This window comes from Lepisosteus oculatus, chromosome 12 (assembly GCF_040954835.1).
Source record: "Lepisosteus oculatus isolate fLepOcu1 chromosome 12, fLepOcu1.hap2, whole genome shotgun sequence".
Lineage (NCBI taxonomy): Eukaryota > Metazoa > Chordata > Actinopteri > Semionotiformes > Lepisosteidae > Lepisosteus > Lepisosteus oculatus.
In genome coordinates, this window is record NC_090707.1 from 25,212,043 (window position 1) to 25,233,428 (window position 21,386).

The window sequence follows — 21,386 nt, forward strand, 5'->3', positions numbered from 1 at the left end:
TACTGTTTAAAACATACATGAAACAAGAGTATGACTGTAATGAGTTCTACAGAAAAAAAAGACTATCTTCAGAGCCAACTGATAATATTGAATGTAAAATGCTCTTCAGGAACAATTAACTCATTGACATATACAATTAAGAAGAGAATGTACATCCAGCATGGATGTGCATCTTCTGAGTTTTCAAACACTATATTAGCCAGGTACAGTAATTGTATGACAAATGAGTGGAAATTTTCAACTCAATCTAGTGGGTTTTGTGGTGTGCCTTGTCCTATATTTTTTTGCTGCAATTCCAATTCCAAAGCCAGTTCATTCTAGCTTTACAGGTCAGACAGCAAAATATATGTTTTTAATGTAACTGTCACTCGGTGAGCTTCATATTAAAAGGGTATTTAGTCAAACTTGGACTGTTAATATAAAACACTGCGGAGCAAATCAAGCTTTAGCTCTTTCAAAATCCACATACTATACAGTAGACCCACCCCCACACCTAGTTTATTGAGGGAGGTTATGTTACTTTCTTTGTGGCTTAAAAGCCATTAAATGAAATTAAAATTAGATTCTATAAAAATCATAAATCAGCTCTAACTATAGAAAGTATTTGCATACTGAGAGCATTGCTAAGAGTATTGCCTGTATCAGGGATTCCCAATCCTAGACCTGGAAGACTGGTGTATGTACAAAGTTAGTTAGTGCAAAGAGTTCAGGAATGCCGTATAGAAACCTATGCCCTCAGGTAGCGGACGTGGGGCGACCTGGTGCTAGACGGGTCTCGAACATCAATGCTGAGCAAGGGCAGAGTGAAAGACCCGGAAATATATAGCCCAAGGGAAAGAGAGGGACCGGAAGGACAGCAAGCAGGAAACTAGGGACAGGACAGAAAAGGAGCACCCTCTGGCTGCAGAGGGTGTGACAATATTAGCCTCAGACTGCGCTTGAAAGAAGAAGTCCCTTAGTGAGTTCTGTGTACTTTCAAGTGGAAAAGCAAGGCACCATGAACACCAGTAATCACAGGAAAATAGATCAAAAGGAATTAAGTGAAGAATGCACTTCTGCCTACGAGTGGGACCTGTGGCAGCAGAATTGGAGGACTAATAACAAATCATATAAGCCATTCCTTTAGGTCATTTTGAATCACAAAGACAAAAGTAAAAGTCTTAGTGAGTGACCCCCTTTATTGTCATATGCCCTTGGGCCCAAATAACAATTTAAAACATTTTTGGCCTTACTCGCTACTAAATTAGTAGAATTGTTAAAAAACACTTTCACTGATACCCTGTCTCATTTTGAAATTCAGGAGTCTTTCTATCGGGGTAACATGAGTAAAAGTTGTATTCCTCTTGAGAACGATAAAATGCTACTGTATGGTCAGTCCTAGTCTATCAGTGTTTCTAGCCCAGTTTTAGTGAGGGATATGTCTTAGGATTGCAGCACTATGATAGGCTATGACAGATAACAGAATAACTGGTGTCAGAGCTGACAGCTGCCTCTGAAAGGGTATCGTGTTTCTCTCATATTACACATAGGCCTCTGAGACCGAGATTTATAACAGTTTTTGGATTAATATAAGAACCGCTCTTCATTTTAGGTTTAACTAGGAATTTTTGTAAAAGTCATAGCATCACTTCATTTCAATTCTAATACCTATACACTGTCAACATTTATGATTACCTGAAAATCTGTATAGGTTTCTTACAGATAGCAGTGTGTTTGAAGCTATGAATGGCCTTTTTGAAGTAGTTCATCAGTCTTTGGGCTAGATTGGCCTTCTCTCTCTCTTGTAACCTTTCACTTTCTTATGTTTTTGTGGAATAAGTAAACTGTCCTGCATAGATTGTGGAGATGAGTCTGAAGCATATGACCATTTTGGCAACATTTATACAGACATTACCTGGGTTTTTGCTTTTCTGATTCAATTAAATCTACTTTAATAATTATATTGTGTAATAATTCTATGATATGGTATTCTATGGTATGGATAGTTTACAAGTAACAGTTAAAAGAAATCAAGATAGCAATTTACAAAATAAAAAGGGCCAAATGGTTTGAAGATCAACAGAAGATAGAAAAATGGATCAGACAGAGACACAAAGAAAGGTTTTGAGACTAGATTTGAATGCAGTAAGGGTAGGTGATTCTCCGATATCCATGGGAATAGAAAGTCCTGTTACCTGATAGAGATTATTTGCACAGGGCATGGTCTGGGAGAGCCATTGTTTGTTTTTTAGGCACAGGCATGACTGAAGCTGTTTTAAAGGCTGTTGGTACCACTCCAGTGCTTTATTATATCAAGGGCATTAGAGAAGAGGGCTGGAAAACATGATATACAGTAAATGAAACAGAAGGAATATGATCTATTAGACAGGTGGTGGGTTTTATACGCAAAATAATACTAAGACATGCAGTGTAGGGTTGAAAAATCAAGAAAGAGGAGAACCAGCAAAAATAGACAGACATTGAGATGAGACAGGTACTGTAATGTAGTTTGATGATGGAGAACATGAATCTGGTATTGCTTTGATTATGCTCAATGATATAGGTGAAATAGCTGAATCTAGCAGTCTCAATTGCATCTTTGTATTCAATCAAGTACTCCTTCCAAGACTGTTGATATACATTCAAGCCAGAAAGATGCCAACTATGTTCCAATTTGCAGGAGACTGCCTTTATTGAATGCAGCTGGTCAGTATACCTTGGGGTATAGGAGTTTAGAAGATGGATTGAGTTTTAAGGGGAGCTAAGGTATCAAGAGTAGTTAAATGAGAACTATTAAAGATTTGTCATCCAGAGTGTCAGAGATAGGAAAGCAAGACAATGGAGAAAGGGCAGATTAAGCAAACCTATTCTGGTCAACCGATCGCCAGTTGTGAAAACAAACAGAATGTAAAGTTGAAGAATGTGAGATAGGAAATTCTAGATCAAGAAGAACAGCCACGTGATCAGAAAGACCACGTTCAACATAAAAATGTATGGAATCAAAGAGTCCTTTGCAATAACTCAATTTCAAAGTCCAAGGTGTGACCCTTAATGTGATGTTATCTGTTGGATAGAGAACAAACTGTGTGATACCAAAACAATTGAATTTTAATTCACGTTAGTAAGAATGGAAGAAAATGGTAATAGTATTTGAAGATCAATATCAAGAATGACCAATTAATGAGGGAAGCTAGAAACAAAGATAGTGTAAAAGGTTTTTTTAAGGAGGTAAAGACTGTTGTGTCCTCACCTAGCTTGCTGACTCTCATCAAAAGAGATTGCAGGCATCATTGTTTTAGCACCTGCCCAAGGTTATTATGATTAATCAATTATGTAGTTAAATGATGTTTGGGAAATATAATGAGGGAATTACAAATGTCATACATTATGATATCCTTATGGAGGTAGTAGTCCACGTTTTATAGTACCAGGTGTCAGAAGCAGAAAAGGGTAACAGTCAAAACTAAATCCAGGACAAGTCATGAAAGAGGATAATAGCAGAACAGGTCTGTTATTTTGGACAGGTCTGAGACCTTAGTTAAGAGCCGAGACCTTAGCTAGATAAGATCACCATTAGTATGAAGAGCGCCTTCATGGGATTGGTAACCTATTACTGGCATGTGTATTCCTGTTTGGAAAATGCTGTGTTGCTTTAAATAAGCTAATGAAGCCGTTGGACTCCATGACACTCTGGGGAACCCCAGTGAGAGGAGAGGTTATATGACTGATTCAGAAAGCTTTCTGAAGTCTGAAAAAAGAAAAAGATTACAAATCAGATACTTTATTGTTGATGGATGCCCTAATTCTGTGTGCTGGTTGCATGGAATACAAGTGGAGAAAATGCTTTTTGTCTGTGACTTTCCCAGTGGTGAATGATGATTAATAAAAGGCAAAAGCTCAAATGCTCAAGAAGCTATTGAAGTTATCTTATTAATGCTTTGATATCTTGTCTATGTTGTGCTTCTCAAATCAACATACTAAATCAGCAACAACAGTACAAACAACCATAATCTATTATGCTGCTAATGTTATACATCAAATATCTATGTCTGAAGATCAGTTTAATGATGCACATGCAACAAAATTTAGTCAGTACTGTAAATATACAAGTTGATGATATTTAGTGTATTGTAAATTTTTCATTACTGTTTGTAGAGTTTCAACTGTGTTTAAAAAGTGTCTGTTTTTGGATAATGCATTACATTGTTTTGTACATCATAAAACTTCATATTCATGCATGGATGATACAGGGCCTATTTATTTGTTTTGTGTGGTGTGTAGTGTGTAGTTAGGATATTATATACATTCGAGAGAAATAAAAAGTATATTATTATTATTATTTCTGGTATGTCATGGTTTTAGTAGAGTAGTGCTGGCTGTGACAAGGAGTTTTATTTGCCTATAATTATTTTAAGTTGAGCTTTAGAATGTATTATTTTGGCTTGGACACAGTGCAGCAGCATAATCAGAAAGGTATATTTTTTTTAGTAGGAGAATCCTTTAAAAAAAATGAAAGAGAAGTAAGCCAGACATCTAGACTATATTAATATTTTAATTTTATTATTGTTGAAATTACTCATATAGCATCATTCTTATTTTATAATAGCAGCAAGTGATAACCTACCGTTTATCATGAAATCTTCAGTGCAGCACCTTGTTTTTATATAGCAATTTAATTGTGAAATAATTATCAGCATAATAAATAATGTATCAGATAATAACACAAAAAACACAAAACACAAAAAAACGAAGACTAACAAACTCAAACAAACACAAGGTAGGTTTGTTATTCTTATTATCTGAACTCTAAGTGCTGTATATTCTGAAAACTAAGTTACAAATTGGAAGAAAACAATTAAAAGCTATTTAATTTTCAATATGATTTTATTATTCCTTTGCAGTATTTATCTTGGTATACAGTAGGCGTAAATTGTTATTTTTAATGTCAGAGTATGAGTGTCACGATCGTAAACCCCTCCTCTTAAGGACGTTCCAGCCCTTCCTTGATTTATTCTTTATCTCCTGCACCTGCCCCCGTGCTATAAAAGCCAGATGTTCCTGCCAATCTGGGCTCAGTTTTGGAAGATGGACGCCAAGAAGCCCACCTACCCGCGAGTCCAGGAGTGACTCGACGGGATAGGCTTTACAACAGCGTCCTGACCATCTGGGTCCGGGACTGGAATTGTCTGGCCCTGTTACCCCCTTTTTTTCCCCCGACCCTTCGCCGGATCCCGCTCCAGCTTTTAACTCCATTTGTCTGTGTCAGGATGGATCACCCGGATTTGGACATTGGCTTTCCCTGGATTATTTTACGGACTCCCTTGGACTTGTTTGCCCTGGACACACCCTCCCGAACACCAGCGCACCTTGGACATGCCTATTGTTCATCTTCCAGCCCCTATCCTAGTCTTTTTCCCTGTGTTTTCTCACTCCCTTCCGGATTGTGCTGTCTGCATAGGGTCCTGAAAGATGCTTCGTGACAATGAGATGCTTTATTATTATTATTATTAATTCTAAGACATTTTCACTATATTTAACTATACAGTATAAACACTGGTGTTAACACAGCAGACACTGACTATAGTGTATCTAGCTATTTCCCTAAATTCATACTCACCCTGGATTTTGATTTGATTCAACATGAATATAAGTGTAGTCAAATTTATACCTTTGTACAGTAGGTGTATATTTTCACAAAAACTGTAAATGTTTCATGCCCTTACCATAACTACATAGAGCTGCAAAGAAGAAAAGCACTAAGATTGTGTTAAGAGTGGTGGGTTCCAGCAAGTTATACATCATAGTGTGTTTTGGATAGTAATTCTATTAAACCAAAAACTATTGAGATGTGATTGGGATCATTTTAACACTGTGAACATGAGTGTAGGTCTAAACGTATGAGCTTTGACACATAGGGCATAAGTCTTAATAGCTCTGATAAACACCCCATCTACGATATTGAGCCCTATACAGTAGGTACACTATATAATACACTGTTATAGGACGTTTAAGTATAACCTCCCATATACTGTACTGTATTAATATTAAATGGGTGAATTCACATGATATGTTTCTCTGCCCGAAATAGAACTGCATGTATTTCTTGAAATGGACGAGTACTTGACACACGTGTAGTGTTTCCCTCAGCTTTTTTATTTACATTAGCTTTTAGGTATACAGTATAGTATGTTCCTGAAGTGTGTTTTGTTTTTTCTCTTTGTTTATTGCTTCGATTAGGGAACAGTAAAGAGGAAATGTACAAAATCAAACATTTCAGTAAATGACATTTTTGCTCACAATTGATCATTTTTATAGAACAATGCTTTTTGCAGGTTATCTTTGTTGGAATTTGGAGTTCATTGTCATGAGCTCAAATTATAGATAACTACTTTAACACACAGGATACTGTAATTACAAAGAAAATCCCTATGTGAATAAATCCAAGGTAGACATGAGGTTAAAACTCACTTTTTTAGATTTCATCTATTTTGCATCCAACTATTCAATTTTCAGATCAGCATTTAGTTTTATTTAGCATTCTAGACTCATGTAAAAAAACAGCAGTTCCCCAGTCAAAAGCACATTCACCCTAGATTTCAGAACAGAGTAAGGATTGCAAAACAATGTTTTTTTCTCTTTAATTATATACATTTATAAAGAGTGTCTGGCATTCTTTCTTTCCTAAAGTACCTTGAGAGGAAGATTTGCATTCTCCATCAAACTGTTCTGCTTGGCTAAGCTGAGGTTTTCATTGAATGACATTAAATGACTAACTGCAAACAGAGCTGCACTGGAGAAAAGGTTTGCAGTCCTGTAATTGTGTGTTGGTAAAATCCAGGAGTTCTTGTTTTTTTATTCAGCCTTATGAATGAAGCTGTATTGAACCTTATTGAACTACATATTTTTTATATTGAATCATTAAAAAGGTTTGGTTAAAGCAGAGCATTACCCCCAATGAGATATAAATTGAGTGCTTAGATGCAAACATAAAAATAAAGATTTAGGACTGCTTTGGGAACAGGGTTTAAAACCCCTTATGTAAGGGATCAGAGATGCTGATTGCAATAGGGATTGCTACTAATAATAACAAGAGCAACAATGATGGTTGTTAATGAAGCATAGCAAAACTACACTGAACAGTAAAAGTCACTATTTTCTGTCACTTGTAATGTATCACTGTGCAACCCTAAAACTGTAGCTTGCATTTGACAAAAAGAAAATACCTGAAAGGTTTCATTTTACCATTGCTGTCAATATAGTTCTCCTATGGTTTTCAAAGAGCTGGTGTGTCAAATTTACATCAATTCCACATTACAGCCCCTCCAGATGCCACCACTCATCAACAAAAAGAAAATGCTTTTGTATTCATGTGGTTTTCATCTGTTTATAAGATTAAATAGCAGTAAAATAGTGCAAACATGATTTGAACACAAATGGCATCAGACATCAGAATTTGAACAAACATTCTGTATGATTGTAGTATGAAACAATAGAACAAAACATGAAAAAAGTAGTAAATATATTTTCTAAAAGATTAAACAGGCTTACTACACAAGCATACATTTTGGGGGCGCTTGAAGAGCTAGGTTTTTATTTTGCACTGCCCTGAAGATAAACTGCCCTCTATAGTAAATGAGTGAAAGGGACAGCACCTAGTGGATATCCTTTGGGTTTTTGCAGGGGAACAATTAGCAAGTCTGTCACTGTTCATCTCTTAATGTTCTTTAAGAACAGCTAAGACACTGGCAATCTTCATGCCAAGGCGGTTCTCTGGAATGAAAATTTAATGTATTTTTTTTTCCCGACATGAGTCACCCCCTAGTCAGGCATAAATTACTCTCCATCCCTGTTGCCATGCTGATAGGCTGCAAAGGTGCTTAGCTGTAGTTCACACTCAGATTTACACTTATCACCAGATAGCAATAGATGAGAGCAAGTGCCAAATGCAAAACTTATTCTTTCTTTATGTTTTTATGTTTTTTTTGTGGTTACTGAGTGGATTGTGAATAGAATATCCTACTTAGGTTTCCAAATTGTAAACTTGTAAAATTCTTTTGTTCTTTGGGATGTCATACTCCTTGGGATGAGGTCTGCACTAGTTCGTAGTTTGAACACAATTGTACAATGTGTCAAAAAACAAAAATATAATAAAATAAAAAATAAGAATATGTATTAAACAGTTCTAGATAAATGTTGGAACATAATAAAAACTAAATATCATTTTCCCTTGAATTATGAGACAGATTTAAGATGAAATGATGAAGAATTGAAAAGATATGAAAAACATTTTAAATAATTATTTATCTATAAATAATTTGGGAAGAGTTATCCACCAAGGTAAATATGTACAGTATATAAGAATTTACTGAATGCATATCATATAGAAACAAATTGGTACTGTACTGTATGTACAGTAATATAAATATTATGATAATATCCTGATAATTGCATTTCATGTTTAAGATCTGGGTCAACATTAGAATTGAAAATGTGTAGAAATAATCACTAAAGAAGAAAGGATTTTCTCCTTTGTACTCTTTGGTATGCTAACACAAAATGGCTACTAAAGAACCTTTGAAGATCTTATATAGCATTTAATTGATTTCTACAAAGTTAACAGCTGTATGAACACAGTATATCATATACCGACACCAGCTTCTGTGTATGAATGTAAATATCTGCTTCTTACTTGCTGGTTCAAAGTTAGTGACATCTTTGACCCACCAATTTAACTTGTATGTGAATGACTGATGTGAGGGGTTATTGGAGAGGCTGGTCACATCCAGGTTTCCTGAGCTAAAAGAAGCTGTGCAAAAATGAGTGTTTGCACCTATTGTAAGTGTCAAAATCTGAAATTAGTGTGATTCAAACTAGCAGTCAAAACAAATAACAATGGATGCTCAGACCATCATGCCTGGACATCTCACACAGAGCAGATGTAATTTTAGCAAGCACATTAATGGTGCCTTTCTTTCTGTTGCTGCTATCATAGAAAAGTTTTCATAAAAACCAAATGCCATCAGAAATAATATCTTCAAACACTAAACCATTGTTGGCATTCTTGCAGAAACAACATACCTGGGAGTGCAAGGGATTTATTGTCTCATTTACTGTATAATTCTCTTGAAACTGAAAGAATGAAACAGCACTTCATTAATTTAGTGCTTTAACTTCAGATCCATGTAGTACAGTATGACCCTGTTCCTTTTCCAATCAATATTAGGGTTTCAAAGATTATGTTCAGTAAAAGTGTTACTGAAAAACTGGATATTATCAGGAAAGCCAAATTAAATTCTATATCAGACAGAATTACTGGTGAAAGATTGGATTTAATCCTGGATATGTTACTCTCATAGTGTTTGGACATCAATAAATGCTGCGCTGTATCAATTAATATTGTAACGCATATGGCTGACATTAGAGGTTGTGCGAGCCGGCTTACCAGCGCCGTGACGTCACCGCCCTTCCCTGTGAATAGGAAGGACCGCAGCTGCCAGGCTGACGGGAGATTTCCCTTTAGCTCGACGGGCTAGGTCCCTGTTGAGTGATGGCAGAGGCCTGGGTTTGAATTCCCAGCAGCTGGGAGGCTGACCTGAGGCGGCAGGGGTGAGGGCATATACCCACGTAAACCCAAGAGTGCTACAATATATTGTTTTGTTTGTACCTATTTCCGAAACAAATTGGTGAAAGTTTTTCGTCGACATTTTGTTTATATTGTGGTAAAACTTTTAGGCTCTGGTGGATCCAGCTCTACTGTAATTTAAAAAAAAATTGAAGAATTGATATCTAATATTTAGATTTTTTTTGGGGTTCTCCTGCATGTTGACAAATGAACACATGTTTACAGTATGCTGAATGGAGTAAAACGTTTTTCTTAATAAAATGGAATGCTGGAATTCTAGAAGAATGTACAAAATATTATTTACAACACATATTTAAAATTTTAATGATAGCAAGGTTTAGCTTTAACTGTTTATTCAACAAACAGTGGGGAAACATGAAGGATGTTTGAAAAAATGTTTTCTTCTTTTTAATTTACAGAAGATAGCTTTGAGAGGCAGTGGAGAACAAATCCAAGTCTATGTTGTATATAGGAAAAAGTAATAGGTTTATTCCATGCTGAAAAGACAAGAGAGAAAACACAACATTTTGGCTGTGGAGTCTTCTTCCGGTGTAAGCAGTGAAATGTTGCGTTTCTTTGTGTTTTCTTTCTTCTCTTTTCAGCATGAAAAAAACCTATTACTTGTTCCTTTGCGGCCTATGGATGCTGACGCAGCTATGCACCTGAATTATGTTGTATACAGTATATATGTTTAATTTTTTCACACTGAAAAGTACATACAGGAAGGCTCTCATTTACTACAATATCTAGATCAATGACTGTAGAGATCTCCCAGGACTTTTATACTGTAATTTTACAGACATCTTTCTGGAGCAATACTTACAGTGTTCATGACTTGAAAAAAATAATGCTTGGAAAGGTACAAGAGATAAAAATGTTTTCACAGAACATCTGTGTGAATATGTAGCATGTTTTATGTTTATTGAACTGTTGTCTTTCATTCAGTTCAGCTCTGAGACAAACAAGACTTGTATTGTGTTTATAAGTCAGTGTATAGTATGTTTCTGATGCTTGTTCAGTTCCTTTACAGAAGGTTTACACAAGGTATCAACGCACATTAAAATGACTAAATCTTCAAATCTAAAGATTTTATGATGTGTCAGTTCCTCACTCTTATCTTTATCTCAGAACTGTAATTACCTTTAATAGGCAAAACATAATTATACTTTGGCATTGTAGTCTCCTACATGTGAAGTGTGCACTGTGGAGTTGATGTGGAATGTACAGTAGATCAGCTTTTGTAGTTTTAACCATATCATCTTTATGAGTTGGGTGCTACAGATGCTTTTCATCATGCTTCAGCATGGTCATCTGAACTTGGCTTATAAATAGTATATTTTTAAGTTCAGATTTATAAAATTATAAAAATACAATTGTATCAGTCGATATGAAGCAAGATCTCTATGTTGCTATTGACAAATATTACTACTCTTACTAAAAGTTTCATGTGAAAAATACGTATTTTTTAAAATTACAATGAACCAGTTAGACTGTAGATATCAGAAATCATAGTTTTATTTTTTCTAATGTCAGTAATGAATATACGTTCAAATAAACAATATTCTGGCAACAAAACTTACTATTGCATGATGTGAGGTGTGGCACATGTACTGTACTAGAAATGTCACCTTGTATGATTTGTAAAACAAATATTCTTTATGCCTCCCCACTCACTTCATCAGTGTCAGAATTGACGAAAAAAAATCAAACAATGCTTTGGGAGGGTAGTAAGATGGTCGCCACTCCTATCTCACAATATTGGGGGCCTCATTTCAATCTGTGCCATCTCAGGTGTTATCTCCATGGAGTTTGTATGTTCTTGCTGTGTTTATGTGAATTTCATCCATGTGCCCTGGTTTCCTCCCACAGTCCAAAAACATACTGGTAGGTTAATTGCCTTCTGGCAAAATTGGCCTTGGTCTGAATGTACATACTGAATCTGTGTTTACGTCTGTGTGTGCCCTGCAATGGACATGTGATGGCATCCTGTCCAGGGTGTACCTCATCTTCTGCCCATTGCTTGCCAAGATAGGCTCGAGGTCCTGCTGTCTTTGTCCAATTCAGAATTTCCCCTGAATTGGGGCAGGCAGGAATTGAGGCAGGACAATCTCATGGAAGACAACATGGCTGGTTTTACTGACAAGTGCTTGCTGGTTTGGTCCCTGCAACTTCTTGGTGATAATTGCTACCTAAATGCTCTTGCTTCTGACAGCCACAGACTGCCAAAGTACAGTACAAAGATATGGCTTTCCTTTCCATGAACTGGAATCATGAAACTCAAAATTGACAGCCTTTGGTTTTATGAAGAGGATTGAGCTTGCAGTCTATTAGCAACCAACTCTGGCAGCAAGAAATTTAATTTCACAGCAGTAATCACATCTCATTAAAATACTTACCAGCTCTGTCGCAGCAGTTGTTGAGGTTATATGTATTCTGATACACTCCCTGTGGTCTCTCTCTCTGCTCTTTCAAGAGTAGTACTCAAGCTGGACTTATTTACATTGTTTAATATGAAAGTTTTGTGGCTGGATGATCACTCTTCAATGCAGTGGTTTCAACACAGAGTTTCTCATACAAGGTTACCATATCATCTGGAATAAAGATTTTCATGTCCCATACCCAATAGCAAAGCATATGTAAACATACATTGTTCGCAGTTTCATCTGTGATGCAGTAAAATGTATTTTACATTGTGCTCTAATTAATGTTTCCATGTTTTTGTCCATGAAATCAAAATATTAATTAATGGTCTGAATTATCATGACTAAATGAAAAAGGAGCCAGTAGGGGACTAGCTTGAGGGAGGTTTTGTGCATCACCGATGTATTATCTTTAAGACCACAAACTGCAATATTAAAAGCTTTCTTAAGTGTACTGATATGCAGAAAAACACTTAAGTGACAGTGTATTTCCTTTTTTATTAGTGTTTTATGTTATTCTGATCTGGGCTTGTCTTTGGATGTTTGTTTTAAGTCAACTATGTTAATTTTTTCAGATACAGTATCAGAAAATTTAGTGCTTTAACTTCAGATCCATGTAGTACAGTATGGCCCTGTTCCTTTTCCAATCAATATTAGGGTTTCTAGGATTATGTTCAGTAAAAGTGCTACTGAAAAACTGGATATTATCAGGAAAGCCAAATTAAATTCTATATCAGACAGAATTACTGGTGAAAGATTGAATTTAATCCTGGATATGTTATTCTCATAGTGTTTGGACATCAATAAATGCTGCGCTGTATCAATTAATATTGTAACACATACGGCTGACATTAGAGGTTGTGCGAGCCGGCTTACCAGCGCCGTGACGTCACCGCCCTTCCCTGTGAATAGGAAGGACCGCAGCTGCCAGGCTGACGGGAGATTTCCCTTTAGCTCAACAGGCTAGGTCCCTGTTGAGTGATGCCAGAGGCCTGGGTTTGAGTTCCCAGCGGCTGGGAGGCTGACCTGAGGCGGCAGGGTAGAGGGCATATACCCACGTAAACCCGAGAGTGCTACAATATATTATTTTGTTTGTACCTATTTCCGAAACAAATTGGTGAAAGTTTTTTGTCGACATTTTGTTTATATTGTGGTAAAACTTTTAGGCTCTGGTGGATCCAGCTCTACTGTAATTTAAAAAAAATTGAAGAATTGATATCTAATATTTAGAGTTTTTTTTTTGGTACTCCTGCATGTTGACAAATGAACACATGTTTATGCTGAATGGAGTAAAACGTTTTTTCTTAATAAAATGGAATGCTGGAATTCTAGAAGAATGTACAAAATATTATTTACAACACATTTTTAAAATTTTAATGATAGCAAGGTTTAGCTTTAACTGTTTGTTTATTCAACAAACAGTGGGGAAACATAAAGGATGTTTGAAAACATGTTTTCTTTTTTTTAATTTACAGAAGATAACTTTGAGAGGCAGTGGAGAACAAATCCAAGTCTATGTTGTATATAGGAAAAAGTAATAGGTTTATTCCATGCTGAAAAGACAAGAGAGAAAACACAACATTTTGGCTGTGGAGTCTTCTTCCGGTGTAAGCAGTGAACGTTGTGTTTCTTTGTGTTTTCTTTCTTCTCTTTTCAGCATGAAAAAAACCTATTACTTGTTCCTTTGCGGCCTACGGATGCTGACGCAGCTCTGCACCTGAATTATGTTGTATACAGTATATATGTTTAATTTTTTTCATACTGAAAAGTACATAAAAGTACATACTGAAAAGCCATAGAGGAAGGCTCACATTTACTACACTATCTAGATCAATGACTGGAGAGATCTCCCAGGACTTTTATACTGTAATTTTACAGACATCTTTCTGGAGCAATACTTACAGTGTTCATGACTTGAAAAAATAATGCTTGGAAAGGTACAAGAGATAAAAATGTTTTCACAGAACATCTGTGTGAATATGTAGCATGTTTTATGTTTATTGAACTGTTGTCTTTCATTCAGTTCAGCTCTGAGACAAACAAGACTTGTATTGTGTTTATAAGTCAGTGTATAGTATGTTTCTGATGCTTGTTCAGTTCCTTTACAGAAGGTTTACACAAGGTATCAACGCACATTAAAATGACTAAATCTTCAAATCTAAAGATTTAATGATGTGTCAGTTCCTCACTCTTATCTTTATCTCAGAACTGTAATTACCTTTAATAGGCAAAACATAATTATACTTTGGCATTGTAGTCTCCTACATGTGAAGTGTCTTTGGATGTTTGTTTTAAGTCAACTATGTTAATTTTTTCAGATACAGTATCAGAAAATTGGGTGGTGTCTTCAAGACAGGTCTCTGTATGATATCCAAATATCGGCTACTAGGAAATTGTCTTCCTTGAAACCTTGACGAGACATAAGCGCCTGTGTGTGCCAGGATGTTTATTAGGCCTTTTCATGATTGATATTTGACAGACACTAGCCTTGAGGACTCAAAGCCATATCAAAAACAAGCTGATATCTTGAAAGTGAGTGGTGGCTCACTTTAATATAAATAGTGTTTAGATATACCACATTTCACTTTAAGAGTGATAGACTCTTGGAGTACTCTTGGATGGAGTATTGTATTTTGATAGGACAAAAAACAATACACTTTAAAGATTTCATCAGAACAAATATATTTGATGTAAGTGTGCTTCTGCATACACAATAATTAAGAAGAGAGGAACAAGTAATAGGTTTATTCCATGCTGAAAAAAGAAGAAAGAAAAAAATGTTTTCTTTCTTTCTTTCCAGAAAACTGGGGTTTTCTTTCTTCTTTTTTCAGCATGGAATAAGCCTATTACTTGTTCCTTTGGAGCCTACGCAGCTACCCACTTGAACTATTAAGAAGAGAGGTATTACAAAAGCATTTAGTAACAGAAAACCAATATGTGTATAATCATGACTTACTACTCGCAAACAACTAATCCATATTAGTTTAAGTTATGGGGAAAAGGCAGCGTGTTATTCTTAAATGCCTGTGAATGAAAAACCCTTTCTTGAGCTCCTTTAATATGAATCTGTCACACCCAGTATACCTAGAGGGCACTGCTCTTCTGTCCTGTTCCTAGTTCCCTGTGATTATTCATGTCTTTCCGGTGTGTCTTGTGGTGAAGGCTATTTACTTCCTGTTCTGGTCTGCTCCTGGTTCAGTATTGAGGAGACGGATGTCATGAGACCCGCCTAGTACCAGGTCGCCCCAAGTCAGTGTAGGTTAGGTTAGTAGGTTTCTATACTGACATCTTCTGACCCCCTGAGCCTGGGCTAACCTCCGTGTTGCCCCCTTTTACCGCTATGCATAGGGTCTCTATTGCTCTCCTGGCCATTCCACGGCTTGCCCTTCCAACATCCGTAACAGAATCAAAAGTCAATTTGAATTTACCAGGCATGGGCATAGATGAGAACCAGCACAAACTAAAAAAGACTTAACAACAAGAAAGTGCAAATAGGAATATGAATATCATTGCCTGAAAGCTTACATTTTCTTTGCTCTTATCAGAAGCAAACCCTGCATTTTTAATACTTTTCCTAAAAATAATTTCAATGTTACACAGACTGCAGGGCACAATACCTAATTTAAGTACTCTTAAGTTAGGTTCTGAATAAAAGGTCCAGAATTTATTAATGTTTAAAGCAGAAGAGTAAAAATTCTACAATAAATGATTCAGTGCTGATTAGAATAGAAAACCTGATCATTTAGTAACAGGGTTAGGTCTTCTACACACAGTTTGCACACTTTGTGTCTCTGTCTGTAGGGGGAGCTACTGAGCCCATGCCGCTGCAGTGGGTCGGTACGCTGTACACACCAGCCCTGCCTCATCAAGTGGATCAGCGAGAGGGGATCCTGGAGCTGCGAGCTTTGTTACTACAAGTATCAGGTCATCGCTATCAGCACTAAGAACCCACTACAGGTCAGTGACACAAGAAAACATGAAAGATTAAAGACTTAGTGTGGAAAACTGGTCACTGTTGTCAGCAGAAAGATGGTTTGCACTTAGATTCAAAAGACTTCTCTGACAAAATTATGCCATTGCTTAGTTCAATGTTTAGGCTTCTATATCTGTGTTGAATTGTTACACACTTAGAAAAATGAGAGGAGGCTATCCAAAAACTTAGGTTTACAAATACATTGCATTGACTCAACATTTAATAGGCACAGTTTTATTTTAATAACCATTGGCAAAGTTACCAGTAATATTTAATATAAAAAACAGATCTGAAATGAAAAAATAAGAATATTTAAGTAATAAGTAATATTTCAGAAACCTTTGAAAGCATATGATCATTTAATTTTTTCCTGGGACAACGTTTATTGGCTACAAATATTTAATGTGCTATCCTTAACATCTCAGGCACTTCTCTGAAAACGTTCTCATGAGAAATGATGATGATCGCTAATGACTCCAAATACATATGCACACAGACATAACATGACCACTTTGCTTTTCAGAGCTTAGGATGTAGAGGATGCAAGAAGTCACAGCACAGTTCAGGGGGATTTAAATGAGATTGAATTTGTTATGAAAAAAAGACTATTTTTCAGAGAGCACCCAAAACAAAAATAGAGTGCATCCTCCTGTGGTCCCCTGAATTCAAGCAGTTTTCAGAAAGGTTTTGTAGTTTTTATAACGCTGCTCTGGAGTATATCTCTGATCACTTTCTAATGTTACTATGAAGTGATCATTGGATGTGCATTATGATTTAAACAAAATTTCGACACATAACACAACATCTGTTTCTGAAGTTATCTCTGCCTTTCAGTTAATCCCGAAATGTCACATACTGTATAACAGTCATTTTTCTGCAAAGAGTAAAATTAGAATGAACACAAGTCAGGTCCTGCAAGGAATTTACATTTAAATGAAACACATGCAACATTGTTAATAAGCGCAAGCAACAATTTGTTTTATTTTTCACATTTTGTTCCTCACAACATCCAGTTCAGCTTTCAGTAGAATCAAAATTAACAAGTACTGATACCGATACAGGTACTGAAGAATTTTTACATACAGTGCATACAAACTTCTTATCATCTACAAAAATGATAGCTCTTGTCAATTGTTTTCCTAAACCTACTGTAGGTTCCAGGTTAATTATTCATGTTAAGTAATTCATCTTAGAATATAAAAACATAAGAAATATCTTCAATGAGTACTGTATGTGCTTCAGAACTGGAAGAACAATTTTACATCTTATCCAGATCATTTCACCAGACTGGTATCATAGTCCCCAGGAAATAAATACCAGAGGATCCTGGGCCAAGAGTTTCCCTTCCTTTGTCTAGGGCAGTGGTTCTTAGTCCTGGTCCTGGAGTAGCCCTGTGTCTGCTGGTTTATGTTTATGTTCCAGCCAGTGCCTCAATTACCAGTGCTAATTGCTGCCTGGAACTGCTTGCTTGTTTAACCATTTATTAATGCATACAGTCCTTGATTTCAAAAATACCCCCAAATGCATTATTTCCTACAGCTTCAGCAAACATAACTTCATATTATCTCTTCCAATTTTCAATTAGACTTGATTTGCTAAACTGTTCAACTTAAAAGGTACTCAGCTGATGGTAAGCAGACATGGGCAGTTTGACACTGCATCAGACACCTTCCTTAGTAAATCAATGTTTTTCCTTCTGTTTGAATTCATGGTTTATATTTCAGTAGACACACCTGAATGAAGGCAGTCCTGAAGCTCACTGATCCACACAGGGGTCATACCAATTAGAAATATCATTTAACTTTTTATGAGCTGTGAACAAATTAAAAAAGCCTCAAACAGAGTTGAAATAAATTCACCTGTGATTATAAATTCAGTTATACAAAACCCAGAGGACAAAGGAGCATCACTATACAAGGGTATTATTTAAACCAAGGCCTGAGTTAATAAAAAACCTAAACAAGCAAGCAAATCCACAGTATATTAGTGATAGAAAGAAGCACGGCTGATTTAGGGTCTCGGTGGTTAAAAACCACGATTGAGAACCACTCAAGGTTCACTAAGGCAATCCATTTTTATTGCTTGACCTTGACACTGATAGTGGACCTGTGCCTTTTCAGTGGCAGGCTATCTCTCTGACAGTGATTGAGAAGGTCCAAATTGCGGCTGCCATTCTGGGTTCTCTGTTCCTCATCGCCAGCATCTCTTGGCTCATCTGGTCATCCCTCAGCCCCTCTGCCAGGTGGCAGCGTCAGGACCTTCTGTTCCAGATCTGCTATGGCATGTATGGCTTCATGGACATTGTCTGCATCGGTGAGCTATTTTTCTATCTGCTGTGGGACTCTCTGAATGCAAATGCTCAGAGTAGAAAAAATAACCTAGGAAACACCCAGAAAATGTTGGCTCTAAGACAATATTTTTAATTCCCCATATCCTGTTTCTTGTTCCAGCTGAGTGCATACCTGATTAAAGATATAGCATCCTTTATTAGATATCTGTGATTAAGCTTTCTTGTAACAGTTTTATCACTAGACAGTTTATTGCAGTTGAATACTTGAAACAACTCTTTATCATCATAACCTGAAATCCATTACTGTTTTAAGAGAAGAAAATAAAATCCAGTCATCTCCGTTTTTGAATCAAGACTTAAATCACAGAGCTCAGATACACCAAAAGTCAGGACAAGGAACTGGAGTCACCAACCTCGGTGCTATGAATCACAGTCTGTGAGCCTTCATTAGATTCAGTTGGGACTGCCGATTAAAGGCATTTATTCAGAACACTACTCGTTTATTCAGCCACTAAGTTTAAATGTCACTAGTTTAGGCTTGGGCTATGTCAGCGGGGACTGGGAAATCTGAAGCAGTGGCTTACAATTGCCGAAGTGTTGGTAAAGTAGGATGGACGCAAGACATCCTTTTCCTTGTGTAGACGTAGCTACCCTCTGAGTCTTACAAGGCACCTGTGAGCTAGTAGAAATCCAATGTGGCATGTATCACTCTTCAGATTGGTGCTACTGTAGATCTTCTATAAGGTTATGTGTTGTTTGATGAAAACTGGAACATTGAAGAAATGCATTCTCCTCAGAGTTGAGGTGGCAATGGTCAGTCTAGTATATTATATAAATAGCTAGTCATTCCCAAATTGGGAGACTATAAAACAGATAAATGATTGCTGATCATACCTTGTTTTTAAAAAAGAAAGAAATGAATAATGGCAGAAAGGATTTCCTCTTCCAGGACTTGCTACTGTAGGTCTCGGCAATACAACTTCAAAGCGGTACTCTTCCTGAAACAGCATTTGTTTCTCAAAGACAATAAGTGACATTCACAATTAAATAAAACACAAGCAATGAGGGCGTGAAACTGGAAGGGCCATTACACAAAATTCAGCCCGAGTTGTACTGTATATTTGTGAAATGCACAGTACTAGTGATTTTACTGAGATAAATGTATTTTTTAAACCCATTCTAGAAACAAATTTAATGTTTGCCTTGAGTTCCCAGAGTTGGCCAAGTTGACCCTGCTCATCACTGATATGGTGAAAAGAAATGTTTCCTAAATGATGGTCACTTATTGAGTGCATAAGAAGACCAAGTCTAATGAGTCATCCTCCTTGTCCAAAACATTGATTTTCTTGCATGTTAAGCCACACAATTCACTGGTTCAATGTATTGTCTTTCAAAAGAGCTTCAGGCATACTCCTCATGTTATATGGGACTTAAAATTTCTTGTTTCTTGTTTAATTTTTTCGTTATAGTTAAATCCCAGGAGGTGAGTCAAGTGCTGGAGTATTGACTCTTCAGTTATTAGTATTTGTAGCAACCTTGAAGTGAGGCCTACATTTCCTGTCTCCTTCAGCCCACTGCTTTCAATACTGTTTTGTCTCCAGAGGCCCATTATCTTTACAGGCTCAAGGAGCCTTGGCCAGTGTAGACTCTCACTTCTGTAAAAAAGCATTTCCTAGACCAACCCTGGAAAAAAGATTGTAATAAAGTGGTGTTTTGACCTTTTGGGATAATTAAGAAAATGCATTGCCACAATGTGAATATGTAATGCAAGTTAAGATACCAAATAGACATTGAAATTACCTCAATTATGGTATGCATTTTAGTAATCTGTCATATGCTCTTCATTAAATTCATTAAATATATTTTTTCAATTCTTCATGGCTGCCAATAAAATCTATTTCAGTCATTTATTTTTTGTGAACGTTTTAAATAACTGTAAAAAGGAAAATAGACAATGGTCTCACCCATGACAAAAGGAAACACCCAAATAAAAAATAAATGCGACAATGGAATAGGTGACTTTGACTTCATTGATTAAGAAAGACCTACTTTACCTTTTCTATGTTTATCGTTGCTTAGGATCTTATTTCTAAATGACCCTTTAGTTTAGTTCTAATAATTGTTTCCATAACTCTCCATGGAACAGAAGTAAAACTATAATTACGTGGGTCAGTTTACTAATGGTTGGGATGGATGAGCATTAGTAGCAATTTTCCAGTCATAGGGTACAACCCCTCTCTTGAACAACTGCTATAAGAGACTTATTGTAGATTTATTCCTTAGTAAACACTTGAGTGAAGTATTAATTTAATACATCATCCATTTTGCTTTCAAGGTCTAGAAGTTTCACATTATATCAGATATATTTTGCTTCAATGATCAGTGTGCATTCACTGTTTTTCTGTTGTAATGCAGAAATAATCTTTTATTAATTTTATACTCCATTGCAATATTTCCCTCTCTTGACTATGCAATTCAATATACAGTATTCCTTTATTTTTTACTGGATCATTTTAAACTATTTTTATTGATATTTTATTAACATAGTTTTCCTAATTGAACTATAGAACCATTTAGACCGCCACTTTCTATGTTTTCATTTACTTACTCTCATGATACATTTGTTCTGTGCTTGAAGAGGAATTTAAGTTGTTGCTATCCATTGCATATACTGTATTTTGTGACCTTCTACTTATCTTAAACTGTTTTATTCCTTCAAAGTCTGATCTATTTTAATTGTAAGCATTTAATATGATGATCACAGGATCCTTAACGTTTGTTTTACCATATTGATTAAACCTGGTCCCATACCCATATAATCTAAAACCAAACTTAAGACAATCAAAAGCCTTCAGCTTGGCTTCCTAGCAAATCAGTGAAATGTGATGAGTTTGCAAAAAGTCAGCATCTTTATCCCTTTTCAGTAATGTTGATCTAATCATAGAAATAACAGGAAAACATTAATTGGTGTGGAGTCCTGGAGCTTGTAATTGCTATGGTGAACTGCCCATTAAATAAGACTGCTTAGATTCATGTATAAGAAATGCACAGCAAAGTCTAATTAGTGGATTTAATTATTTTTCCTATAATGTTGCTTTTCAA

At 36.1% G+C, this 21,386-nt stretch overlaps 1 protein-coding gene across 1 annotated transcript in view; it reads left to right on the plus strand.

Annotated features, from left to right (window-relative positions):
- Positions 1-21,386, plus strand: part of marchf4b (membrane associated ring-CH-type finger 4b) — a 39,485-nt gene that overhangs the window by 5,337 nt on the left and 12,762 nt on the right. Inside the window, exons 2-3 of the mRNA XM_006636653.3 lie at positions 15,823-15,978; positions 18,115-18,307. Of these exons, the coding sequence (XP_006636716.3) occupies positions 15,823-15,978; positions 18,115-18,307 (349 nt within the window). The remainder of the gene's footprint in view (positions 1-15,822; positions 15,979-18,114; positions 18,308-21,386) is intronic.